Source organism: Triticum urartu, chromosome 7 (assembly GCF_003073215.2).
Source record: "Triticum urartu cultivar G1812 chromosome 7, Tu2.1, whole genome shotgun sequence".
NCBI lineage: Eukaryota > Viridiplantae > Streptophyta > Magnoliopsida > Poales > Poaceae > Triticum > Triticum urartu.
In genome coordinates this window covers 67277200-67301551 of record NC_053028.1, presented here as the reverse complement: position 1 = coordinate 67301551, position 24352 = coordinate 67277200, and the positions used below count along the sequence as shown (strand labels likewise).

General features: G+C 45.4%; 2 protein-coding genes across 7 annotated transcripts; both read right to left on the bottom strand.

The window, feature by feature from the left end:
* Positions 1–219: 219 nt before the first annotated feature.
* Positions 220–4186, bottom strand: LOC125520079 (protein IQ-DOMAIN 9-like). Of its 6 annotated transcripts, none has more exons than XM_048684879.1 (6): positions 3809–4186; positions 2923–3081; positions 1581–1724; positions 1252–1479; positions 1014–1127; positions 220–926 (listed from the first exon to the last, which is right to left on the bottom strand). In XM_048684879.1, the coding sequence occupies exons 2-6, from the start codon at positions 2995–2997 to the stop codon at positions 504–506; spliced, it is 984 nt and encodes a 327-aa protein (XP_048540836.1). In that variant the 5' UTR covers positions 2998–3081; positions 3809–4186; the 3' UTR covers positions 220–503. The 6 variants fall into 6 exon arrangements, with proteins under 6 accessions (XP_048540836.1, XP_048540839.1, XP_048540837.1 ...); XM_048684882.1 differs by having other exon boundaries at positions 1581–1721; XM_048684880.1 differs by lacking the exon at positions 3809–4186 and adding an exon at positions 3559–3758.
* Positions 4187–13121: 8935 nt separating this feature from the next.
* Positions 13122–17449, bottom strand: LOC125519767 (E3 ubiquitin-protein ligase GW2-like). Its single transcript, XM_048684523.1, has 8 exons — positions 17143–17449; positions 16960–17011; positions 16812–16857; positions 16573–16654; positions 16318–16474; positions 16132–16225; positions 14908–14974; positions 13122–14096 (listed from the first exon to the last, which is right to left on the bottom strand). Exons 3-8 carry the CDS (start codon positions 16841–16843, stop codon positions 13533–13535), a joined length of 996 nt encoding a protein of 331 aa, XP_048540480.1. The 5' UTR covers positions 16844–16857; positions 16960–17011; positions 17143–17449; the 3' UTR covers positions 13122–13532.
* Positions 17450–24352: the final 6903 nt, after the last annotated feature.

Below are 24352 nucleotides of genomic sequence, written 5' to 3'. Positions count from 1 at the left end.
AATGCTCTAGGTATACACAAGCTGGTTTAGTCAGATTATATGAGAATGTGGAAGTAGATGCAGTTTGAATTTGAAGACTTGTGTTGCTTAGCAAAGGTTTATCAGAAAAATCATGTCCCCGGCACCTTCAGTCCTTTGTCTGATATATGGTCGATCACCTAGAACAATATGTTACACACTTACAACCAAGAAGTTAAAATTTTGTCAGGAACAGAGATGGAACTTGAATTTTTGTTCCGACAGAACCATTTTAGCCCAGCAGACAGAGATGGCATCATATTACACACCCGCATACAATGCGCACAGTAGAGATCCTAGTCCTAACCAAAAACCACTCTCATTAGGTATGTGTGCAATCGCGCAAACCAAACACATTCTACATTGGTCACTTCTTGTTCCGATAAAACAGCAATGTAAGAGACAAACCACATAAGAGTGTAAAAGAAAAGAGAAACTTCACAGGATGTATCATACAGCGTCCGGTAACCTTTTCGCCGCGGGTTTCAAGCAGTGATCGCAGGAACCGCGGGTTGTTGCTGCTTCTCTTGGTTCCTCTTCATGTCCTTCGACTTCGCCTTGGGAGGGCCTGCCGCCTTTGGTTTCTGCTCTGTTTTCGCTACTGGTTTCTGCTCCGTTTTCGCTACCGGTTTCTTCTTATCAGGAGAGGGAGATGACTTCTTCTTGGGAACTTTCCGGTCACTGGTGTTGTTGCTTAGACTGATTGCACCTTGTAATTTCAGAGCTGACTGGTTTGTGCTGGTGTTGTCTTTCTTTGATTGTCCCTTCTTCGGGTTTTCAGGAGTGACCATGGATCGGGGCTCCCATGGCCGTGCAGCGATCCAGCGGTCCATCCAGCTCCAGCCCCAGCCACCGTTCCCGACCCCATAGTTGAAATTTCCTTGGCTTGTGGCAGACTTTGCCCTCCACTGCAAAAGGGAAGTTGTTACAATCTTTAGGCATGAACTGTTGCAAAATAATGTGCTGCGGTGTGAGAATTAGTAGCCAGTATGAACCTGATGGTTAAACGCATATGCCATGGCTCGCTCACGCTTTACTGCTGCTTCTTCCCTTAGATGTATCCTGGCAACTATTTCATCCATGGTATTCGAGCCTCCATTCCACGCAACCTGATAAAAACATGCCGATGAGCAAGATAAAATGTCAAGGAACTCATACTCTTGTCCCTAGTAAAGTTAACCAATGGGCAACTTTCTGATGAAGAAACAGAGTTGGCGCAAGAAAGAGAATTACCTGCAGATTCTGGAGTTTCGCGTCAAGTTTGACCTGATTCTCTTGCTTCTTCTTCCTGTTGCGCCCTTCGGTGACCATGAAAGCACGCCGGTTTCTTAGCTCAGCCTGTAGCTTGTTCCAAGACTGTATGTAGCTCAATGTGGCACTGGTCTGCTTGGTAACTGGATTGCTCTGGCCAACAATGCGCAGTCTTTTAACTCCCCTCAGGCAACGGAGCGTCCTCCTTGCCTGCATTTAAGTGATGATTATGTAGGGAAAATGCAATATGTTACCTATTCGCTCAATCAAACAGTAGAAATGAAGTTTTTGCTGTAGATTGTCGATATTACCTTGTGGCGCCGAAACGCGTTCTGAATCCGGGTAGCTGCCCAGTCTTCCAGTGCTGCGTTGTCTTCAGGGTCGCTGCTGGAAGAAGGAGCGTTGCTGGGCTTTTGCTGCGGCAGGTTGGCTCCATTGCGTTGCGCAGCAACCTTCTATGTAAAAGGAAGCATGTCAGGATGAATGCACAATTTAATCTTTTGTAAATGTTTATGGCTTAATCCATCCAAGGATGTTCAGATGTCCAGGTGAAAACCAATAATATGCCTGTAGATGGTATGACAAATACAACTGCAACAAAAAGTTTCATTGTCAATGTTGACCAGAATGGAATGTAGTCAGTAGCATTTACTAGAACAGCGAATTTGTACCAGAGTTCATTCTAATTTAGACCACCTATTTTGTATCACAAGGAATGGGTCAAGGGATGTTAGGCCAATCGGCATATCGAAATCGACGTGGCAGAAAAAAAGAAGCTACGAAGGACCAATTCAACAGTCAACGGTCTTTTTTCTCTGGACCCATTTCAGCAGTCAAGTTACTCTCACAGACCAGTCCAATGAACAACGGCCAAAAGTGACATTTGTACATCCACACCGTAACTCGCGGGGTACTTCTTTTCTAAGGAACACAAGTTTCTGAAAATTCAGAAACTTAATCTGACCCAAAATGTTGTTGATTAATTGCATAGCAAAGAATGGTCATGGCTTTCAGTTTTCCCCAACCATATCACACAAAATATCAACATAGATGACATAACTCATCTAGTACCAAGGAGCAATATTTGGATGTTTATCACGTCCAACACCTATGCTGACGATTTCAGACGTCCTGAAGCCAGTGGGCAAGGTCAGATACAGATAGCACATAGCAGTAGCTCACCAAAACTCTGCAAGGCACGCAGGCAAGCAGGCATGGTTCCCATCCCAAAATCCAAGCCAGCACCCACCCTCGACAGAGAAACTGTGCTACGAGTCAGCATCGATGACACCTTTCCCATTATTGCCACCGGCAAAACAAACCAAAGCTTTCTCACTTTCCTCCATTATGATTGCCACAGCGACAAGTCACCAAGTTGTAGCAGCACAAAGCGGTGTAGTTTGTCTGCCCTGGCCCTCGCTGCTGAATAATGATGGAATATGATGTGGAATGAAACCGATGGCATCTTTTTCTTTCATCTCAGGTTGCTTCGAAGGCATGCAAGGGGGCCGGGGTGAGTCAGGGTGTGGTGTGGAAGGTTGGGTTAAAGGGAAATTTAAAGATTGATGGTAATAATATTTTTCTTGGATTCTGGAGAGTGGTAAAGAAAAGAAAGGGGGCATGTTGATGTGGGTGGAGGCATGGAGGGGGTACCTTTGCGTGCTTTGACTTGCCCCGTTTCGACTTCTTCTTGCTGATGATGGTCTTGAACCAGTCCCCTGACCCCATGGCTTCTGCTTCGTCGACCAGGAGTTCAGCTCAGGAGACGAAGTTTGTGTGCTCTTCAGATTTCTCCTTTGAAAATTCCCTTGCCTGGATCACATGAAAGGGAAAGGAGAGTAAATTATATCTGCAGGATTTATTTGGGGTGAGACAAAAAAGTCACAGCATCTCCAAGATGGTGCAACATGGGCTTGAATGGGTATTCACTTATTCTATTGTAGGAAGACAAACATGGCTTGGATGGAAACTGCTAGTGCTAGTGCAGCCGATGAACAAGTTCAGTGTCCTGAACTGAATCTCTCTGAGACTCATGTCAGCTATCTAGACAGTAAACAGGAAATCGCACGCAGGGTTTCTGAATTGCTGCTACTAGGAGCATGCAACGGCAGCAGCGGGAGCATGAGAAACGGAGAAAGAGAAGCCTTTTAATTCTCCAAAATCTCAAGAAAAAACTGCAGTGGTAGTAGTACTATGCAGATTGAACGAGGATGGCGGGTCAACTCGAATCGAATAAAACAATTGACAGGGGCAGCAAATCAGAGCAGAACCCGAGAAGAACCCACCCACCCAACGGAAATCTCTCGGGCCCTGGACGAAAGATCGGGGCTTTCTTCCTCCTCGCACCTGACCAAGCTCTCCAGAACCAAATCGCATCAAATCGGACCCATGGCTCGCCCAGCCCGCCGCTCCCCCATTCGCACGCACTCACGCACGGCGTGTAGGACGGGGCGGAGACTACCAAACAAACAGCCCGAGAGGCAGGGGAAAGAAGAGAGGAGCGGGGAGCGGAGCAGGAGCTAAGTAGTCGCGGCGGTACCTGCGGCAGGTCGGCGGTGGCCGTCGCGGAGCAGCGGCAGTCGACCCCCGAGTGAATCCGATCAGGCGTTGCTTTCAGGGACGGACGGACGGACGGCGGGCGCGGTGGAGTCCACGGAACGGAGGCGGCCGTGGGAAGCAACGGACGGATCCCGTCCTGCACCTCGTGCGGTCGCGTGGGGGAGACGGAGGGGAGGGGGAGAGGGAAGGTGGAAAGGTGCAGGGTTCCCTTCTCCTTCTCTGCGCCTGCCTTGCCTTGCCTTGGAGTTGGCGTTGAGGAGGGTGTAAGTTGAGATCGAAAGGAGGGAGGCTGGCTGCCAGTGTGCTCCACCACCTCCACCGTCGTCGCGACGCCCACGCGCACGCCCCGGCCCTTTGATGGCTCTGCTGACTCGCTTCTCTTTTTCGGGGAGTATTTTTATCACGGTGTGAAATGCCTTTATTGCGGTGGAGTTTATCACCCTACTACTACTAGTTTTAAATATTTTTCTTGCCCTGATCTAGTGATCTTGCTGTCAGTGAGAGTGGGGGACAAGCGGTAACTTTCCAATTGACTTGCAAGGCAGGGGATCCACTTCACCAGAGGAGGCCAGCCACGGATCTTCTACGGTTATATATATCTGTTGTCCGGCCGGTGCGCGTACCATGTTGAAGAATACTCAATTTATATTATGGGACGGAGAGAATACGATTTTGCACTTCACGGCTCTGCGGGGTACTCCGCTCTCGATGTACATACTCCCTCTTTTCCAGGCTCGGTAGGGTGAGTGCGGGTCTTATGTCCTCACTTTATGTTACTTATTAATGGAACTAAATAGCGCGCATATTGTCTCCCGGATTGAGGGCTAGAACCTGCGCACGCCCTAGAAACTCTAACCGGGGGAGAAGATCTCCCCCCACCGCCCTAAATTGCGAGAGCGGGGATGAGATTTGCATTGTCGTTATATTCGTGTAAATCGTAATTTAGAAATTTTATTTAATCGATCCTCGCTGCTATATACATGTAATAAAAAGTACTCTCTTCGTTTTAGAATATAAGATCGTTTTGCAAGCCAGCGGTCAAAGTTGTGTATGCGGAGATAAAGAAGGGAATTAACGGATCCAAGGTGGATAATCCAGCTCGGAGCAAGCTGTTGATTGGATGTATCTCCCACACACAAGACTGCCCTTTTTCATAGGTTACCAAGCTATGTGATTCTTTTTTCTCTCCATAGTTGTAGTAGAATCCTATGCTAGTGTTTGGCAGGGGGAAGTACCGAAGTAGGGTGGATAAGATGAGGAGAGCTGCGCACGTTGGATCCCTCCCAACGGTTGGTACGTTGGCGTTGCTCTCCCTCTGTCTCTCCTACCGTGCGTGGTGGCGTGGCTTGGCTTGCCTAGTTGGCTGGCTCCAAAAGCGACCGGGGAGCCGATCCGGAAGGGGCGGACCGTCTGGTCTGGTCTCACCGCGCGTGCCACTCACTCACCCCGCCCCCGCCCGGATGCGTGGTTGGTCGCACGTTTGCCATGCCACCCTCCGGTATACACCTATTTTACTCCATCCGTTTCAAACTTGCACTATAAAAATCATGATTTCTTTTGGGGAAAAGAAACATGATTTTCAAGAGACCATGGGCAATTTTCTTGTACTCCCTCTATAAAGAAAATACAAGAGCGTTTAGGTCACTCAAACGCTCTTATACTTCTTTACCGAGGGAGTATCTAGCAATGCCTATTTTGTATGCAAAGTGCGCCTCCCAAGACATAACGATATCTGATTTTGCTGGGCTTTTTATTCTCCTTTTTGTGAACCCGGCATTGTTTTAGTGGTTTTCGAAGAAATGACACGACAACAGCAAGAGTATATACAAAATATGTCCTATGGGGATGTGAATAGTGACATCGTGACAAAGAAATGTGAAAAAGGTTGTACAAAATTATGATGGCATTTTTTACAGGCCTCCACGGATGTCATTTCTAGGTGGAACTTTGCATGATGTTTGAATATATATTGATGTCCATCGACAAAATTTTGGTTTACTATTTTATTGGATTTTACTTTTCATCCGGTGATTTGAGCTCGGGACAGAAAATCCAACTAAACTTCTACATACACAAAATCATCACTTTTACATACACAAAATTAAACTAGAGTGTAAGAAATCTCCTTCCTTCTCTCGTCGGCGTCGCCGCCAATCCGCCCCGCCTCCAGTGGCCTTTGGGTCGTGGAGGTGCGAAGGATCTCGACCCCCCGCTGGCGGGAGGGACCTCATTCTTATTTTTGTGAGGTTCAACGTCTTGGTTAGTGTGGGGGTGGCAATGTCCCTCCGTACAAATAATGTCGCCGACATCATATCCTCGTCTCGATGGTGTGAATAGCGTCATCGGGGGACGTGCGAAGGCGTGTCTCCATCGGACCTCGCGTTGGTTACTAGACTAGACAAGATTGTCCTTCATGAAATTGGTGTCGAAGCGCTGGGGCTTAAAGCTTGATAAAAGCGAAGTGAGAGAAAAATGGCAATGTAGCATACGTTGACAGGACAGCGTGCAGTGCAAAGCACCCGGTCTATGCACGGTTTTGGCGCTTTTTTGTGTACTGATTGTTATTACTTAAAGCTAGAGAGAAGGCGATCGAATTATTTCGAGCGATTGATTGCTCCATATCGTACTGCATGCTTTGGACGAGTAAGCAATAAGTGTCTCCGTTTCCTCCCTTTCGTTGTAGATCGATCTTTGTGGCCTCGCTAGTCTCCTTTTCACAATATTTGTCCATGCAGAATTTCCACTTTTTTACCTGCTACTTAAAACGATTGTGGCAATTTTTCTTTTTGCAAAAAGGGTCCATATCTATTATAAAGGTTCGTGCGAGCTGAACGTAACTCATATGGTTCGAGTGGCGCATATAGTGACTTCGTCAATCTTAAAATATTGTGCCGACTCAGTATTTCGGATGTGCTCATAGATATAGGGTGTGCCTATGTGCGTTCATGGGGTGTGTGTATGTGATCAATTGTGATTGTACTGTGTTAGGAAAAGGTTCGTCGGAAATACAAATCACTTCAAACATAATAGAAATTACATCAAGGTCCATAGATAACAAACAACCACTATTGCCGCCCCAAACGAGCCACCGAAGCGCCACTATCTCCTCTCTCATATCGAAGTCGGTCTGACCTTTGTTGATGACAGCTGGGAAGTCTCTATGCGCGTGCCCCTAAGGCCAACGCCCCAGAGCCACAATCGTCACTTTTGAACCTTTGAATCAATATTTGAAGAACCTGAAACCAAATCTCATCATGACGTACGCACAACGAGAAACCCTAACCTCACCGCCCCGAGAAGTTAGAAGGAATCTACGCCAGAGCTCCGTCCAATCCGTCCCGATGGACAACTCAAGAAGGATCAGAGCCCGAAAGATTTACCCGAAGATGAAACATCTCCATCTGCCCAAGCACTGCCCCAAGACTAAACCTATCTACTAACTGGAGCGAGGCACTAGAATTCCCTTCCCCGCTACCGGCCGCCGAAGCGGCTAGCAGAGGGGAGGCAAAACCACGGGCTCGCGGACGGAGATTAAGAGGGGTAAGGCTGTGCGAGAGAACATTGTAACAATATTTTATTCAACTACAAAATGTTTGCCATATTTTACCCCTTATTTGTGACAATGTGGAGGTTTTTTACTCAATGTCACTTTATTCCTTAAAATGAAAACTGGATTAACTTAGATAGCTTGGATGAATAAGGGTATGTATACACTAATTCATGTCAGATTTAATCAAATTCAGTAACGAATGTGTCAATTTTTAGCATGGCTCCACTTTCTTGGTTTGGAGAATTTCTTTGATAAAATTGGTAGAAGCCGTCACAAGGTCACACCAAGTGATAGTGTGCAGATTTTTCGTAACTGGGTAAACATTGTCACAAGGTTAACACTATGGGGAAGTGAAATTTACTCAAAAATATTTGCTCAAGAAATTAAAACAAGTGGCAATCAACTAACAAGTGGAGTATTATTTTACGCAAAAAAATAACAAGTATTATATTCTGAAAAAACCTAATTAACAAGTATATGGTACGTACACTTTCTGTATGTTCTATGGAGAAATTAAATTAAACTCAAATGCAACCCAAGTTACAGGTAACGACCAAATAAATATCCAAGCCAATTTGCGCCTATCCTAGCTAACTTGGCTGCATGATTTGCTGCTGGTGGCTGCTTGCCATCGTGGAGACAGGCCGTCGGGATCGCCGCGTGTACAATGATTGTTATGGGTGATGATTGCTACGTTTCGATTCATATGTCATATACATGTGTGTAGTGCAATGCAAGGTAGTGTGAGATCGTCTTGATAGATGTGTACGCGCGTACTCACCTGAATGCAACGCATCGAATGATCAAGGTGCCGATCAGGATCAGTCGGGGAGACTGACGGGTCCAATCAAGAGCACCTAAACATCATTAATCCGATGTGTTTTGCTTTTCCAACAACGTCAAGTAGACGCACAATGATACTGTAATACGCTATTTCCTCACGAAATTGTCGATGCATATATTTGATCTAGTTGCGCACTGATTGAATTCAACTATGCATGCATTGCATTGCACTTTTCGGCTGGGTTTTTGTCCAACCGATCCACATCGTGAGGTGGATAACAGGAACAGTCCACCCTCTACTTTGCCATGTTGAAGGCCATGTCACCCGCTTTCGTGTCGTCTGCAACAACTGGGGCTCGGACAGTATCGAAACCGCGGCCGGGTCATATTATAAAACTGTTCGACGATGACCTTGATTATGATCGGACAGACGGCTAATCGCCGTCGAGATCTTTGCTGCCGGACCTGCTCCGGATTTGCGTGCTTGCACGTCGGCGTGAGCCGTCGGTTGAGAGGCTTGGAACTAATTGATAATTGCATGAGCAACCATTGCTTGATTAGCATATAACTATGATAATTAGTATGCATACATTACACACACACACACACTATTTTGAAATATATTTTTGAGTTGCAGACAATAATTTGATTGGTATAACCGATTGCCGTTCGTCTTAATAAACGACGTTACAACCAATCATCTTTGTAAGATGCTACAGGATCAATGGATCCACACAGCATGCACTGGATATTTATTCAGATTAGCTAGCTGTTGCTACCTCAGATTAATCATGGCGACAAGTCGACCGTTACATACATGAACTGGAAATATATGTACAGATACTACTTGCAAGAGAATATTCATAAGAAATGGAGCGAGTGCGACAGGCCAGCATGACGACGCGCGTAGCAGCAGCTTGAGATTTATTTACAAAATGTATGATGGCTTTATATAATGGTTTGATTAATCAGATGTACCTCCATTGCGATTGCGAATCATGTGGGCGTGAGTGGCAATATAGAACGCGAAATTCAAATGATATACTAGTGCTTCTGTCAGGGTATGAAATGAAATGATATAGTACCTGAGAGAGAGGGAAAGGTTGGGTACAGATGATTCATTTGTCGGCCGCACAACCGAATAAAACGCGTTGCTTGCTCCTGGACACTCTTGATTAAATTTTTGGTCCCTGAACAGCTTTGATGATATTGTTCATTATCGCCAGATAATAATAGAATGGAACCCAATGCGTGTGGTCATGTATCGAGAAAATGTAAATGTCCCCCCGTCAAACTTGAGTGTGGGATTCCACTGTAATTTTACCAGAAGCTGATTTTGGTAGGTCTGTATACGGTGAGATTATTAGGGAATTTTGTAAGCGCTAATGGAAAGGCTCACTTCATCGAGGGAATTTTGTATGCATATTTCTTAGCACGGTTTCATAGATGTTTTGCTGATGTGTTACACTCACTTCTTTGCGTTGGTGTCCAAAACACTCTTATATTATGAAACGGAGGGAGTAATAATTAATAAGATAGAGGGAGGGGTTATAGCTTACCAGTGCTTTGTGATGTACACGTGCTAATCATGCCACATAAGCAAAAAAATGGCATGACACAACAATTAAGGAGGAGAGAGAGAGAGCATTTTGGTCCTGGGAAAAACCAATGTCAAGTAATAATTTTAAAAAAATTCCTACGCACACGCAAGATCATGGTGATGCATAGCAATGAGAGGGGAGAGTACCGTCTACGTACCCTCGTAGACCGTAAGCGGAAGCGTTATGACAACGCGGTTGACGTAGTTGTACGTCTTCACGATCGACCGATCTAGCACCGAAGGTACAACACCTTCGCGATCTGCACACGTTCGGCTCGGTGACGTCCCAAACTCACGATCTAGTAGAGCTTCGAGAGAGAGTTTCGTCAGCACGGCGGCGTGATGACGGTGATGATGTTTCTACGGGAACATGGTTTCGCCTAAGCACCGCTATTATATTACCGAGGTGGATTATGGTGAAGGGGGGCACCGCACACGGCTAAAAGATCAATGATCAATTGTGTGTCTATGGGGTGCCCCCCTCCCCCGTATATAAAGGAGTGGAGGAAGGGGAGGGGGCCGGCCTCCTAGGCGCGCCCCAAGGGGAGTCCTACTCCCACCGGGAGTAGGATTCCCCTCTTGCCTTGTTGGATTTAGGAGAGAAGGAAGGAGGAGGGAGGAGGAAGGAAGGGGGGGGGGGCTCCCAATTCAGATTGGGCTTGGGGGGGCGCGCCCCCTCCTTTGCTCTTTCCCCCAATAAGGCCCATATACCCCCCCGGGGGGTTCCGGTAACCTTCATGCGCTCCGGTATACTCCCGTTTTCATTCGGAACCATTCCGATGTCCAAACATAGGCTTCCAACATATCGATTTTTACGTCTGGACCATTTCTAGACTCCTCGTTATGTCCGTGATCAAATTCGGGACTCCGAACTACCTTCGGTACATCAAAACACATAAACACGTAATACCGGTCGTCACCGAACGTTAAGCGTGCGGACCCTACGGGTTCGATAACTATGTAGACATGACCGAGACATGTCTCCGGTCAATAACCAATAGCGAAACCTGGATGCTCATATTGGTTCCTACATATTCTACGAAGATCTTTATCGGTCAAACTGCATAACGGTATACGTTGTTCCCTTTGTCATCGGTATGTTACTTGCCCGATATTCGACCATCGGTATCTCAATACCTAGTTCAATCTCGTTACCGGCAAGTCTCTTTACTCGTTCCGTAATGCTACATCCCGTAACTAACTCATTAGCTACATTGCTTGCAAGGCTTATAGTGATGTACATTACCGAGAGGGCCCAGAGATACATCTCCGACAATCGAAGTGACAAATCCCAATCTTGATCCATGCCAACTCAACAAATACCATCGGAGACACTTGTACAACACCTTTATAATCACCCAGTTACGTTGTGACGTTTGGTAGCACACAAAGTGTTCCTCCGGTATTCGGGAGTTGCATGATCTCATAGTCATAGGAACATGTATAGTTATGGAGAAAACAACAGCAACGAACTAAACGATCATCGTGCTAAGATAACGGATGGGTCAAGTCAATCACATCATTCTCTAATGATGTGATCCCGTTAATCAAATGACAACTCATGTTTATGGTCAGGAAACATAACCATCATTGATTCAACGAGCTAGTCAAGTAGAGGCAAACTAGTGACACTTTGTTTGTCTATGTATTCAAACATGTACTAAGTTTCCAGTTAATACAATTCTAGCATGAATAACAAACATTTATCATGATATAAGGAAATATAAATAGTTCAAGTCCTCATACTGAAGCCTAAATAAGACACATCCTTTCTCACAGGCATGTATCTTCTCATAGGGCATCTTAAGAGCACGAAGGATTTTGTCTGACTGGTATAGGTATGGAGGTAGCACATGGCCTTTGGGTAGAAATCGTCCGAATATTGTCATCATCGCGTCGTAGCATTCTCTGCCCAAGTTGAATTGAGCCTTCAAAGCCATTATTTATGAGATGGCATCCAGCTGACAAAGCTCAGTGTGCTCGTAGAGAGGATGTTTTGAGGACTCCAACATTTCAGTGAAGGCCTTTGCAGATTCCTCCATCTCCTCGTCTGAGTCACAAGCATCGTCAAAGTCTTGCACCATGTCTGCGGTCCCGGTACCATGCTCGTCGGTGCGACGATGAACCACCTCGGCTCTGGCATGTTAGGCAGACTCACCATGTAATGTCCAGACCGTGTAACCAGGCGTAAAACCAAACTTCTGCAGGTCTTTACTCATTTCAAGCTTATCCCTCTTTTTATAGTTGTCGCAACAGGCACAGGGGCACCAGCTTAATTCCTTGCCATTTGCAAATGCGGCTCTAACAAACCCCTTGGTTTTTGTTAACAATTCCTCGGTCCAAACTTTCTGACTAGTGTAACCGGTGTACATCTATGCATGATCACTCATATTGACTTCCTACTGGGCACACAAGAAATATATACATAATTAAGCAAACCATATCCATCAGTTAATGGAGTTTGTCAGTTTTATTACGTCCATGCAACCTACACGCTAATAGGTAAAGATAGGTCCTAATCCCACCCGAGTATGTGTAGATTGAGTTCATTTTCCCATGCTCTACTCTGGATCCGACGCAAAATTTTGGCAGCACCTCCCCGCTGTTCTCCTGATACACGTCTCGGCAATAAGCAGAGAGGATGTGTACCCGGAGAACAACAGGGAGGCACTGACGAAATTCTGCATCGGATCCGGAGCAGAGCATATGGAAAAAGAACCCAATCTACACATACTCGGGCTGTCCATGGATAACGTTGGACAATTCGAAAGAATCACGATTATAAATATGCAAATGCATGCATATTTATAGATGTAACCCTTTCGAACAGGAGACGCATAGTGGTTACGCATACCGATGATTGACACATATAGCTAGCAAGTTCCATTTATCTGCATCTCCCCAAATAATTTATGCAGCGCCCTTCATATGCGGAGTGGCTCCTAGCAGATTGGGCTAGAGTAGAAATCCAGACTGCAGGGTCCGGCCTGGCCCAAAGCATACACACCAGCAGCGTGTACGTGCGTGCTCTGGCTGTCCTCTCCCGAGCGAGGTACAAATGCCAGTGATCTGGTGTTGCAGTGCAGACAGAAATGCAGCTGCTGATCGGTTGTGAACTTGTGATGTGTGCGTTCCATGCTGAACAGTTGGTCTGCCAAACTGCACGGCGCGGGCCTGACTGAGCCCGTCCGCATCCTAGTAGTACAGGCCGCCTCAGTTTCCATGGGCTCTGACACGGGCGGCGCCAGCCATGAGGATTCCGCCATGGCACGGAGCCTGCACCTCCGGTTTCAGCTCAGCACATGGCAGGAATGATACAGTAACAAGCACTGACAGCCTCAAAAATGTAGTAATAAGCACTGACGTAACGTGTGGCCTCCACGAGTAATTTATCCTCCAGACAGTAATTTAGATCACCCACAGCGTGAGAAGAGAGACACTTTCTCCATTTACACAATTTCTGCATCATCAACGGCACACACGATCTAGCTATGCAGGCAGGCACAAGGTCTGCCTCACAGGCTGACACAACCTAGTTTCTACATTTAACAAGAAACAAAAAGAAAAGAACAGAAATGGCCAAGCACTACCTGCAAAAATATGCAGATTTATCCCACCAGTCCCTATTCACAATTTCACACCATCCAACAGCCAATCTTCGTTTACCCGCCCCCATCCTAAAATCCTATGCTTTTTTATGTCACACAAGAGGAAACCTAGGAAGAACAACACCAGCCGGCCGAAGCGAATAAATAGGAGGGGGCAAAGCGGCTACCGCCAAGCTAGCCCTGGAGGAGAGCCTCCGACCCCCCGGGCATCGACCAGCGAGAGCGCCATGGCCAGCATCATCTGCTCCTCAAAGCTATCAGGGACATTGCCCGAACCGATGCTCGACACATCCGAAGCAGCAGCCGCCAAACTGGCAGCCCCGGCCTCTACCGTGATGTCGGAGCCGGCGCAGCTGGTGCTGGCCTCGGCCGCCTCCGACCACCCGTCGTTGTTGGAGTAATCCGCGCCGTCTCTTGCCTGCGGCGTTCTGCCGGTTGATGGTTCCTCGACCCTGGTGGCCGAGGAACTGCTCCCGGCTATGCTCAGGTCCTCTGTGAAGGACCTTTGTGACCTGCTGAGAATGTCGTGTCTTGATGTTTGGCAGGTGGCTGCGCTGGAAGGGTCTCCAAGCATGTGTTGTTGCTCGGCTAGAGCCGCGACCGCGCAGGCGAATCCACCAGGTGGAGCTGCTTCTGCTGAAGCGGCCCCAGACGCATCGTAGCATCTTAGAGGAAGTGTTGGTGGCACGGCACCTATGCTCCCCGGATTTCCTAAGGCTTCCTGATCCTGTTCATGGTAATTTTAGTAAGATGATTAGTACTGTCCTTTCCACCATTATACGACAAGCAGTGTCTACCAATAAGTCTAATGGTTTTTTATTCCTTGAAAACTCTATACAATTCTACTATGATGGAAGCCACCTACCCTGGCTACCCGCAGACATGACAATGATCGGCATGCATAACTTTTAAAGTAGGTTCATCACATATCAAGTGTTGAGCAGCAAATTTAGATTTATGTGAACAAGCAAGTTCTAAGTTAATTAGCAGTGTCTACGAATCAATCTAATGGTATTTTATTCCTTAAAAATTCTAAAAATCAACTGATGGAAACCACCTACCCTGGCTAGCCGCAGACATGACAATGATCATCATGCACAAATTTTTGAGGTAACACATGCAGGTTCACATATCAAGTGATGAGCAACAAATTCATATTTATGTGAATAAGCAAGTTCTAGGTTAATTTGCATGTAACTCAAAAGGACATTGAACCGACTGATGACCAATGATAGGACATATGATGATTAATGAAAAGCAGCTATTATGCGGATGGAGATGGTAAACAGCAAAACAGGTAGCTAGTATGGGTAAGCCGTATTATTAAGAATTCACACAATCAGCATGCTTACAAACTACCCTTTAAAAATTCATTTTAAGTGATGTGGCAGGAAAATGTGACCTATCCCTGTATACACCTTTTTGAAACTTAACAGATGAGCTCTTTAAGAAAAGAATGAAAGAAAGAAGTTATATAGATTAACGGTACTGGAAAATACGTTTAGCAAGAGGTCTCATTCAGCAATATCTTAACATACTTGCACAGAAAGCCAAATCGCTTCCATAAGCATAACTTCTTCAAGATCCATATCGAAATTATTATCCCTGCATTTTAAGGAATTCATCAATAATGACATTACAACAATACTATATAGACGAATATAGTTAGTACGAGGAAACAGGATGGCAGCAAGTGTGTTTTAACTTTTAACTAGCACATCTTTTCTTATGGTTTCCTAAGACGGGAACACTGGTTAGATGGCTTCGATTCTAACTCCTCAAAACGACAAAGAGCTAATGAAAACTAAAGCAAAACAACTAAAATGCTCAGAAAAGGGATTAACTTATTGCCTAATAGGGCCTAAGGAACGGGTGAAAACAGTACAATTCTGTTTTCAAGCCATATATATTGATCCTTAAAGCAGGTGCATTTCAGACTCAACAGACCTTTACTGGAAACGAAAGACTACCAAGCAATAGATGCTTCCACGATATTCCCATAGAGAACCCTCAGTTCAAGATGGATGTCTTAGCATTATAGCTCCTAGTAACGAAATCCACTGAACATAATATGTAGGTAGAGATTCTCATATTGTTTTAATACAATTAAACTGAAGATCTTCTAGAAAAGTCAAAGGCAGCAACACGTATATATGTAGTGCTTAGCTAAGGTACACCAAGAGTTGGGTGTATTAATTGATCACACAACAACCATTTAGCTTCAAGTAAAGAGCAGCATGATCAAGGTGCCAAGGGCATCTCGAAGATGTTCAACAAACTGCTACAGAAAAGAGCAGACAGAAATCTTAAACTGATAGCTATATTGTCTCCTCCATGGTACTGCCAAGACCTTACTTGACAACAAACAAGACAACATATAAGTATCTAGCTGACACATCCTGTTACTTATTAATTGCAAGGCAGACCATCACTATTGTAGCAGGTGGAGAGACTGCACAAAATTCTATCAGAAATTACATATAGTGAGCCGTCACATTTTATAATGGGGAATAAGTAAGGACACTTTGATTACGGATAAGTACAGGTGGTAAGCTATCGAATTCCCCAATTAGGTGCAACTGAGGATTAATTACTTTGCACACAAAACTTTCAGCGAGGGTCCAAACCACTGAAGCAACAATAATTACAGTACTTCAACTGAGCTTTATCTAGAGGGCACAAGCAATCCACAATTGATTGATGCTACATAGTCACACAACTTGAGCAGGATAGAAGGCAGAAAATGGTCAGCCAGTACATACCGCAACTGCCTTAAGCGTTCAGCATTCCTCAATAGCAGCTCCGAATGCTGTACTTGACCTGAGACCGCATCATTCCCTTGGGCACTGCTTGCAGCTACCAACAATATGGACATCGCCAGTCAGCAATTGCTTCGCAACAAAAAAAAACAGAGAGAGAAGCAGATAGCCCTATGGCAATCTACACACCTGGGGTGGACGTGCCACCAGTATCACAAGGTTCGACTCGTGCGGTCGTTACTTCGTCGGTCGAAGCAGCAACCTGCTTATTCTTGAGCCGCTCCGCATCGTCCTGGAGCTCCTGATGCCGCATCCTGATCTGCGCCTCGATCACCCTCTGCTCCTCCTACACACGATTTCGCAGCACCGCCCAATTATAGCAAAACTATAGCATAGAAACGAAAGCCGACACCAATGGACAACAGTTTTAGTACAGGCACTCACAATCTGCTCGACGCCCTTCTCCTCTTTCGTCTTGACGCCGCGGTACTCCACTGCGTAATTCAGCATCTTGCAGTACGGACACCTTATTTAGAAGTTAAGGAACAGCAACTACTTAAACAAGAATTTGCCATCGGGTGTGGTGTGGTGCACATGATTGTGACACCAGAACAAGAAACAGCCCTGGACAGCATGTACTATCCTAGGAAGAACCGATGATGAGAAGTGAGATAGTAGGATACTGTGTGGGCCGGCAGGAGGTGGGCGACTTCATCTGGAGGAAGCACTCTGCACGCAGGCAGGCAGGAAGCAGAGCAAGTCAAACACCATGCGAATTAAGGAAGAAGACATCCGTCTGGAATAATTCTCAAGGGAAACTAGCTGACTCACCGGTGCAAATCCCCTTGGCGCAGCACTTGGACCGGTTGAGGCTGGGATAGAACTGCAGGCGGAGGAGGGGGGGAGAAGCGCTGGTCAGAATTCTGCATCTATCTATAATCTATGGATCCACTGGAGGAAGAAGAGGAAGAAGAAGCTCAGGAGAGATTGGGAAAGGGGGCAGGAAGGACTGACCAGGAAGCAGATTGGGCACTCGTCGAGGTCTGGCCTGGGGTCGTCGGCGCCCGGGTGGCAGGGCGCGAGCTTGGCCTCGAGGATGAGGCGGCGCAGCTTCTTGAGGTCGATGTCCGGGTGCGGGTAGAGCCCCTGCGGCGCCGTGTAGCGCTCGTCCACCGGCGGGCGCCGCCGCCTCCCCCCCCCCCCGGTTCCCCCCCCCCCCCCCCCCCCCCCCCCAAGCCAAGCCAAGGCAGGCGGCCGGGCGGCGACCCGTGGACTAATAAATACAGTAGTAAAACCGCAAACAGCAGCCCGACCGTACCTACCCACCCCCTTCCGGCCTTAACCCCCACACCGTGGGGAGGATGGATGGATGGAAGCGGCGCCGAGGAGGACGGAGACGACAGAGAAGGAAGGAGAGACGGCAGTGGGAGGGAAGATTTGTCGCCTGTCGTGGTACGAACGATCTTCCTCCCTGGCTGGGTTTGTCAGTCGGCCGGAAGGGAAGGGAAGGCGCACGCATATGCGCGGCCAAGGCCAAAAGCGGATTCTTCCACGCTCCCCACCCTCCCCCTCTCTGATGATCTGATCCGGGTGGATGGATGGATGGATGGATTGGGTTCCTGGCTACGTACACAACATCTCTCTATCTATGACTCTATCTGTCTCTGAGACTTGCGCGTCTCTCTCTGCTGCTGCTGCTAATCCCTTCGTGTCTTGTTAAACCTCGCTGCGGGTGGGGCCGACCAAGTATCTTGGGCGCGGCTGATTCGGCGACGCGCGACGCGACGATTGGAAGCGTACAGCGGTGAGGTTGAACTGACCACCGGGCAGATGGCGACCGGCGGCGGGCTGGGAACTTGGAGGGAGGGAGGGAGAACCAACCCCGCAAGCGATTGATTGATAATCAAGCCGGGTCGCGTCGCGCCGGGAGAGTTGTGTGCTGCACCGGCCGCCGATGCCGCGTGGGTGACCGAGGGTTGGGGTTTGATTAAGATTTTGATTTTGACGGGTGGGTCGCTCACCAGCCCGCTCTCGCTCTGCAGATAGGCTGGTTGTAACCGGAGTATCATGTACTAGTATCATGCATATGATACTAAGTGTATGATATCATCTTTCTAATGCATAATAATGTTGTTATTATTATGATTTTTAGCGGATTTGATTGAGCCGGTTTTTTTTTTGGCCCATCTCATAAAACGCAGTTCGTTGGAGTTTTAAGGTATCTGTTAAAAATGTTGTTAACTGCCAGACCGCACGGCTTTATTTCGTACTAGCAGTAGTTGCCATTGTTCTTTGTGCTAGCTTTTTCTGGTGGAGCGAAGGCGGATGTGTTCCAGCGTGCATGGTCGCCGCACCGTGTGAGCATGGCAATTTCGTCACCTACACATGTCAATTTCTCAAATTTTGCCGTGTTCGCGTGAAGAAATTGTCATGCCCCCGCAGCATAAATTTTGACACAAAAAACCATTAACAAATGCCATGCTTCCTGGGGAACGCTCGCTAGCTATTGCGATCCAAATAGCAGGATGGTGTTTTGGCTCCTGATCGCAGGAGCTCCTGTTATCTGGGCGTCTAAATGTGTAGGGATCTAAGTCAGTTTTTTGACAAATTTATATCTATATCATCAATATAAAAAGACCTAAAAAAGATAGATCCAACTGATCTCGGCCATCAAACTAAGTCAATCCAACGGTCTAAACTGCTTTAATGGCGAGCGTTCAACGTGCAATTAATATTATACAAATTTTACACTAATCATAAAATTAGCACACAAATAATAGCATACATAATATCCGCGTGTAATTAATATATTGCCTAAATATTAACGTGCATTGCACATGCGCATTTACTAGTACAAAGAAGTATACATATCTAACAATGGATCCTATGGGGAGCGATATGAAGTGTGTCGTGATTCATGGCCTCACTCGAGTTTTTCAAGGAGAGACCACGTATATGCATCCTCCTTCTAGTCCGGCGGCCAGTGCATGCTAATCCCTCATGTAGCTCGAGTTCGACAACCGATGGTACACCAGTCAAGGGCATCTCAACAAGTATTGTGTCACATACAAACAAGTGCAATACTGATAACCAAGTGGCGCAACAATAAGACCTTGTAAGTGTTGTGGCCTGTTGATCTATGTGTTAGCCGTTTCATTGATCTACTCAATGCCGCAACTTGTTGATCATCCGTTGTCTTCCTTTGCTAGCCCAGGGCGTGCATGCGCGTTATACTACAAGACGAAGAACATGCACTTCATCTTTATGCGTTCTTGGATGAAGTTGAATGGGCAAAGCAAGTAGCTCACCGCTCTTGCCAATACCATCAAGACCGCCACAGCCAATGAAGATAAAGGTGATGATCCAACCGTTCCAACCACACAAGAAGGGTTTGCTCGGGCAAAGAAGGTGATTAGGAACCAAGGGAGGAAGTGGGAGTAGGAGAAGGAGAAGGGGGGTCGATTGTCACTGGCAAGATGATGGATAAATTCGAGGATATCATGATGAAGAAGGAGAAGGCATGTGACAAGGGCTATGATGCTATTTAAGGAGTCAAAGATGGCGGGCATGTTTAGCAAATTCATAGAGATGCAGAGAAGAAGCTCAAGCTTCAAGAGAAGAATTTTGAGATCAAGGTCGCTTTGGAGGACTTGAAGGTATTGTTGAAGCACTTTGGGCAAAATGGAGGGCCCCGAAGAGTGAGTCTATGCCACGGACAACCGACAGAATGGAAGCCGAAGAAATACATCTTTGACATGAGCAACCTGGCTATTAACTTTTTGGTATCAGTTAGATGTAAAAACTTATTGAATGTCTAATACTTTTTGGTTGTGATTGCATACGTTTGCAAGACTATGAACACGTATGCATAAATTTGTATTGATGTAGGTATTCATGTCAAACGGAGGAGGTCGGATCAATAATGGAAGTTTTGATGACTCCGATTAAATAGCTGGCTCCTCTATCCATATCGACGGACATGTCCCGGGCATGAACCTTGGTCGATGCAGGTGGGGCCGCACCACCTCGCCGCAGGGGTATCTCCGGCACAGCAACACCAGCTGATTCGGCAACAGGCGGCGCGATGATTGGAAGCGTACAACGAGGAGGTTCCTTTCCTTCCACCTCCGTTCCACCGGAGAGTTGTGTGCTCACCTGCTGCTGCTGGGTGAGTGACTGGGAGTTGCGAAATGATTTGGACGGGTGGGTGGGTCACCTCACCGGCCCGCTCGCTCCGTCGGGGGTTTATCGTCTAGTGGCAGCAGTTCCGGTTAACTTACTTAACCGCCAGCCAAACCGCCCAGCTTTTTTTAGTAGCTGTTCCCCGTTCTCTGTCGTGCTGCTTCTTTTCGGTTGCGTGGGCGGACGTGGATGCGTGCGGCCGAAGCTCCTCCCGATCCAGCGTCATGTCTCGCACAGTAGTATCTAATTTGTTCACTTGTTTACGCTTGCTTGTACGACTGCTACGTAGAGTATATAACTGTTTTGAAATAGAAACGTACACGTACTGCTGTTGGTTCTGACCAAAGGCACCACTAGCTGTTCATGTATGGTTGTACTATACGTTTTTAGCGTAGGCATTCACGGGAATGGACCGGACTAAGCTGCAGTCTTATGCTACAAGTATGTTTCTCCGTGCGAGGCTGGCGCGTGTGGGCATGCTCAGTACTACCTCCTTCCATTTCGAATTACTCGTCGCAAGTATTGATGTATCTAGATGTATTTTAGTTCTACATACATCCATTTCTGCGACGGGTAATTTGAAACGAAGGGAGTACTACCACTACATGCCTACATCCTATCTGCATGGTCACCACATCGTCTGTCGTCGCGCCGCTTCTTATAATCTTCTCTCGCCCGTGGAATGCATCTGGGACGATTTCTTCTTCGTTCTAGGAGCGATACCAGAGCATCTCTAACGGATCATTTAAAAGCTAGAGAGCATTCGGCCGAGTAATTTAGTGGACTATTTATACTTTACTACTTCCTCTGTTCTTAAATATTTGTCTTTCTAAAGATTTTAAATGGTTACCACATATGGATGTATATAGACATATTTTAGAATGTAGATTCACTCATTTTGCTCCGTATGTAGTCACTTGTTGAAACCTCTAGAAAGACAATTATTTAGGAACGGAGGGAGTAGTTTTTATCGGATCTAACCGATCTCCTAAATGTAATGGAGTAGTTTTTTTTGTCAAATTCATTTCATTTTTGGCCGCTGAAACAAATTTCATTGCTTCTTTATTTTATTGTACATCATCTTGATACACCGAGTGCATAATTCACCAATTCTTCTCCAAGAGAACCAATATAAAAAAATAAAAACCATAATTAGGCACTTTAACAGAAACTCAACTTCCATAACTGCTCCCACTAGTTGGATTAATTTTTTCTCCATGTCTTCATTTTGAACATTGTTGATTCTCTCAATTGGCTTCTCGAGCTTGCACCTTCTTTCTGCTTTGGTTCCATACAATTCGACATTGCATCATCTGTAGTATCATCTCTAGTCTCTACTCTAGCAAGGAGTGCACGAACATCTATCGAATTCCTCGCTATCAATAGATCGATGTACTCTTCTTCCCAATACTAAAACTTCCATCCATCCTACACACAATTTTGAGCAATCAACAAGCTGCAAATTTTCGACGAATCCGATGAACAACCGGACAACGAAGCACTCACCCCATCTTTTTTGCACTTGAAGAACACCCATCCGGGATGTTGCGGCATGGTCAAAACTCGGCGCACGATCTGCCACGGGCAGTCGTCACACTTGATGACCGGCAACGGGGAGCAGACGAACTGCCGGTTAGTGCCGAGCCCGCCCGACGGTCGAGCATGTCTTTGCCGGCAGTCCACCGACTAGTGAGATCCGAGCAATTAGAGAAAGGAGGCCATACCCAGATGAGATGCAAAGTCGTTGCTGGGGTTGTGTAGTTCGATACCCGACCAATCCATGACAAAGGTGACGGCGGCCGAATGCGTCAAATCTGGCGGCGGCGACAACCGTAGATTTGCCTATTTCTGTATCGGCGACGACGAGAGAGGCCCAAATCTGGGTGGGCGAGGAACATGGCGGGTCCTATGGAGCGTCGACGATGACGAGGGGTGGCCAACGGTGGCCGGAAGGGTGGCGTCGAAGTAGATGCGACGCGGAGGTGGGGTGGGTGCGGCCGAGGAGAAACATACTTTACTCGAGTAATGGGCGACTGCCTAAAAATAGGAGTCCATTAGGAGGCGGAGTAAAATTTTTACTTCTCTATTTGGTTTACCACTTCGGTTAGGTGCGGGTTAGAGAGGTGAAACCGAAATTTTACTCCTCTATAGCCGTTTAGGGGGTCAGTAAGAGACGCTCTAAGATTGTACTCACGTAGAGGCTTTCGGTAGAGGCGTAGAACGGTCTCGGGAGTTTTGTTTTTGAGGAATTCCAGGGAGGAGGTGAGGAGTTGACAACCGAGCTCGATTTTGGAGCTTAGTAGCCGACACCTGGGCGCGGCAACTATATCTTGCATTATGTGACAGTTTCTTCAGTTTCTTCTGTCACGGTAAAAGTTTTCCCCTGCGGTATAGCTATTGGGCCAGCCCATTTGCGGCCTTTTGTTTCCACGGTAGGTGTCGCGGTCGAGTTCGCCTGCTGTGCTTCGGTCGCTGGTTCACAGTTTTTTATTTTTTTTCCTTTTTACGTTTTTTCTTTGTTTCCTCGCTATTTTTCCATTTTTTTCTGTTTTCATTTTTTCTAAACGTTTTTCTTCATTTCTTCTTGATTTTCACTGGTTTCTCGTTTTTTATTTGTTTCTTTCTCGGTTTTATTGAATTTTTTCTTTTCTTTCTTTTTCTTCGGTTTTGTTTGTTTCTTTCTCATTTTCACCGATTTTTCTTTGATTCTTTGTTGTTTTATCAATGTTTCCATTCTTTTCATTGGTTGCTTTGGTTTTCTAATTTCTTTTTTTCTTTTTTCTTTATTAGTTTTCTTCAGTTTTTTTGGTTGATTTCCATCGGTTTCTTTATCGGTTTTCATTGTTTTTCATTTTATTTGCACTTATTTCTTAGATTTCCCTTTTCCGTTTCCTTTTTCTTCTGTTTTCTTTGTTTTATGGTTTTCTCGTTGTACTTTGTTTCCTTTACTTTTCATTCTAGATTTTTTGTGTAGGTCGAGAACACTTTTCTAATACTTGTTTAAATTTTTCATATTCAAGTTTAATTTTTTTAGTACACGGTCAACATTTTGTATGTACACGGTTTAATTATTTTAAATGTGTGGTTAAAATGTTTAAAGTACAAGTTTAACATTTCTCTAGTACACGGACAACATTTTTTTATGCACAATTTAAAATTTTTTCGTATGCTTGGTTAACATTTCTAAGTACAAGATTAATATTTTTAAATACATGGTTAACATTCTTCTATAGACATTTCAACAATTTTCAAATGCTTGAATAATGATTTTTCATATAAAAAATAACATTTTAATACTTTGTAAACATTGTTTTCGACACACATTTAACATTTTGCAAATGCTTGTTTAATATTTTTTGAAATACAATATTAACATTTTTTTGATACATGGTTAACATGTTTTCTATATATATTTAACATTTTCAAATGCTGGTTTAACTTTTTCAAATACCTGATCAATATTTTTTTAAATGCTTGATTAACATTTTTAAAATATGTTTTTAACATCTTAACATTTTTATAATACATGATCAGTATTTGTTATACAGATTTAACATTTTTCAAATGCTTGATTAGTTATTTTGAAATACTCATTTAACATTTTTTTTCAAATGCTTGGATCAACTTTTTAAAATACATTGTTGGTGTACATGAGAGACATTTTCTCTATACCCATTTAAATTTTTTCAATTGCTTGGTTAACATTTTTCAAATATTTTATTAATTATTTTTATAATATATTTATTTACAATTTTGGACGCAAACGCGAAAGTAAAAAATCGTGGGCGCGAGGAAGAACCTAACTGGGTCGGCAGATTCTGGGAATGCATGACGTGAGACGTTCTGTTGTCTGGCTCTGAGCGAGATATATCACGTCCCATGACTGGGATGGTCGTCGTCTATGCTGGGCAATATGGGTCCAGAGGGAGAGGTTTTCAGCAGAACTTCTATGGCTGATTTTTGTGTGATTTCTCTTTTGTGTTTGTGGTTCTTATTGTGTTTCTTTACCTTTTTTTGTTTTTCGTTTTGTTTCCTTTTTTAC

Bases quoted from the DNA above. Each gene is read 5' to 3' on its own strand.
- LOC125520079 (XM_048684879.1), bottom strand. From the start codon at position 2,997: ATGGGGTCAGGGGACTGGTTCAAGACCATCATCAGCAAGAAGAAGTCG. The intron at 1,725-2,922 runs GTACCCCCTCCA...CCTTTTACATAG, and splicing joins GCAAGTCAAAGCACGCAAAG to AAGGTTGCTGCGCAACGCAA. The intron at 1,480-1,580 runs GTAATATCGACA...ACTTAAATGCAG, and splicing joins ACGCGTTTCGGCGCCACAAG to GCAAGGAGGACGCTCCGTTG.
- LOC125519767 (XM_048684523.1), bottom strand. From the start codon at position 16,843: ATGAAGTCGCCCACCTCCTGCCGGCCCACACA. The intron at 16,655-16,811 runs GTATCCTACTAT...CTTCTAAATAAG, and splicing joins ACCTCCTGCCGGCCCACACA to GTGTCCGTACTGCAAGATGC. The intron at 16,226-16,317 runs GTGTGTAGATTG...TATTGTTGGTAG, and splicing joins TGGTGGCACGTCCACCCCAG to CTGCAAGCAGTGCCCAAGGG.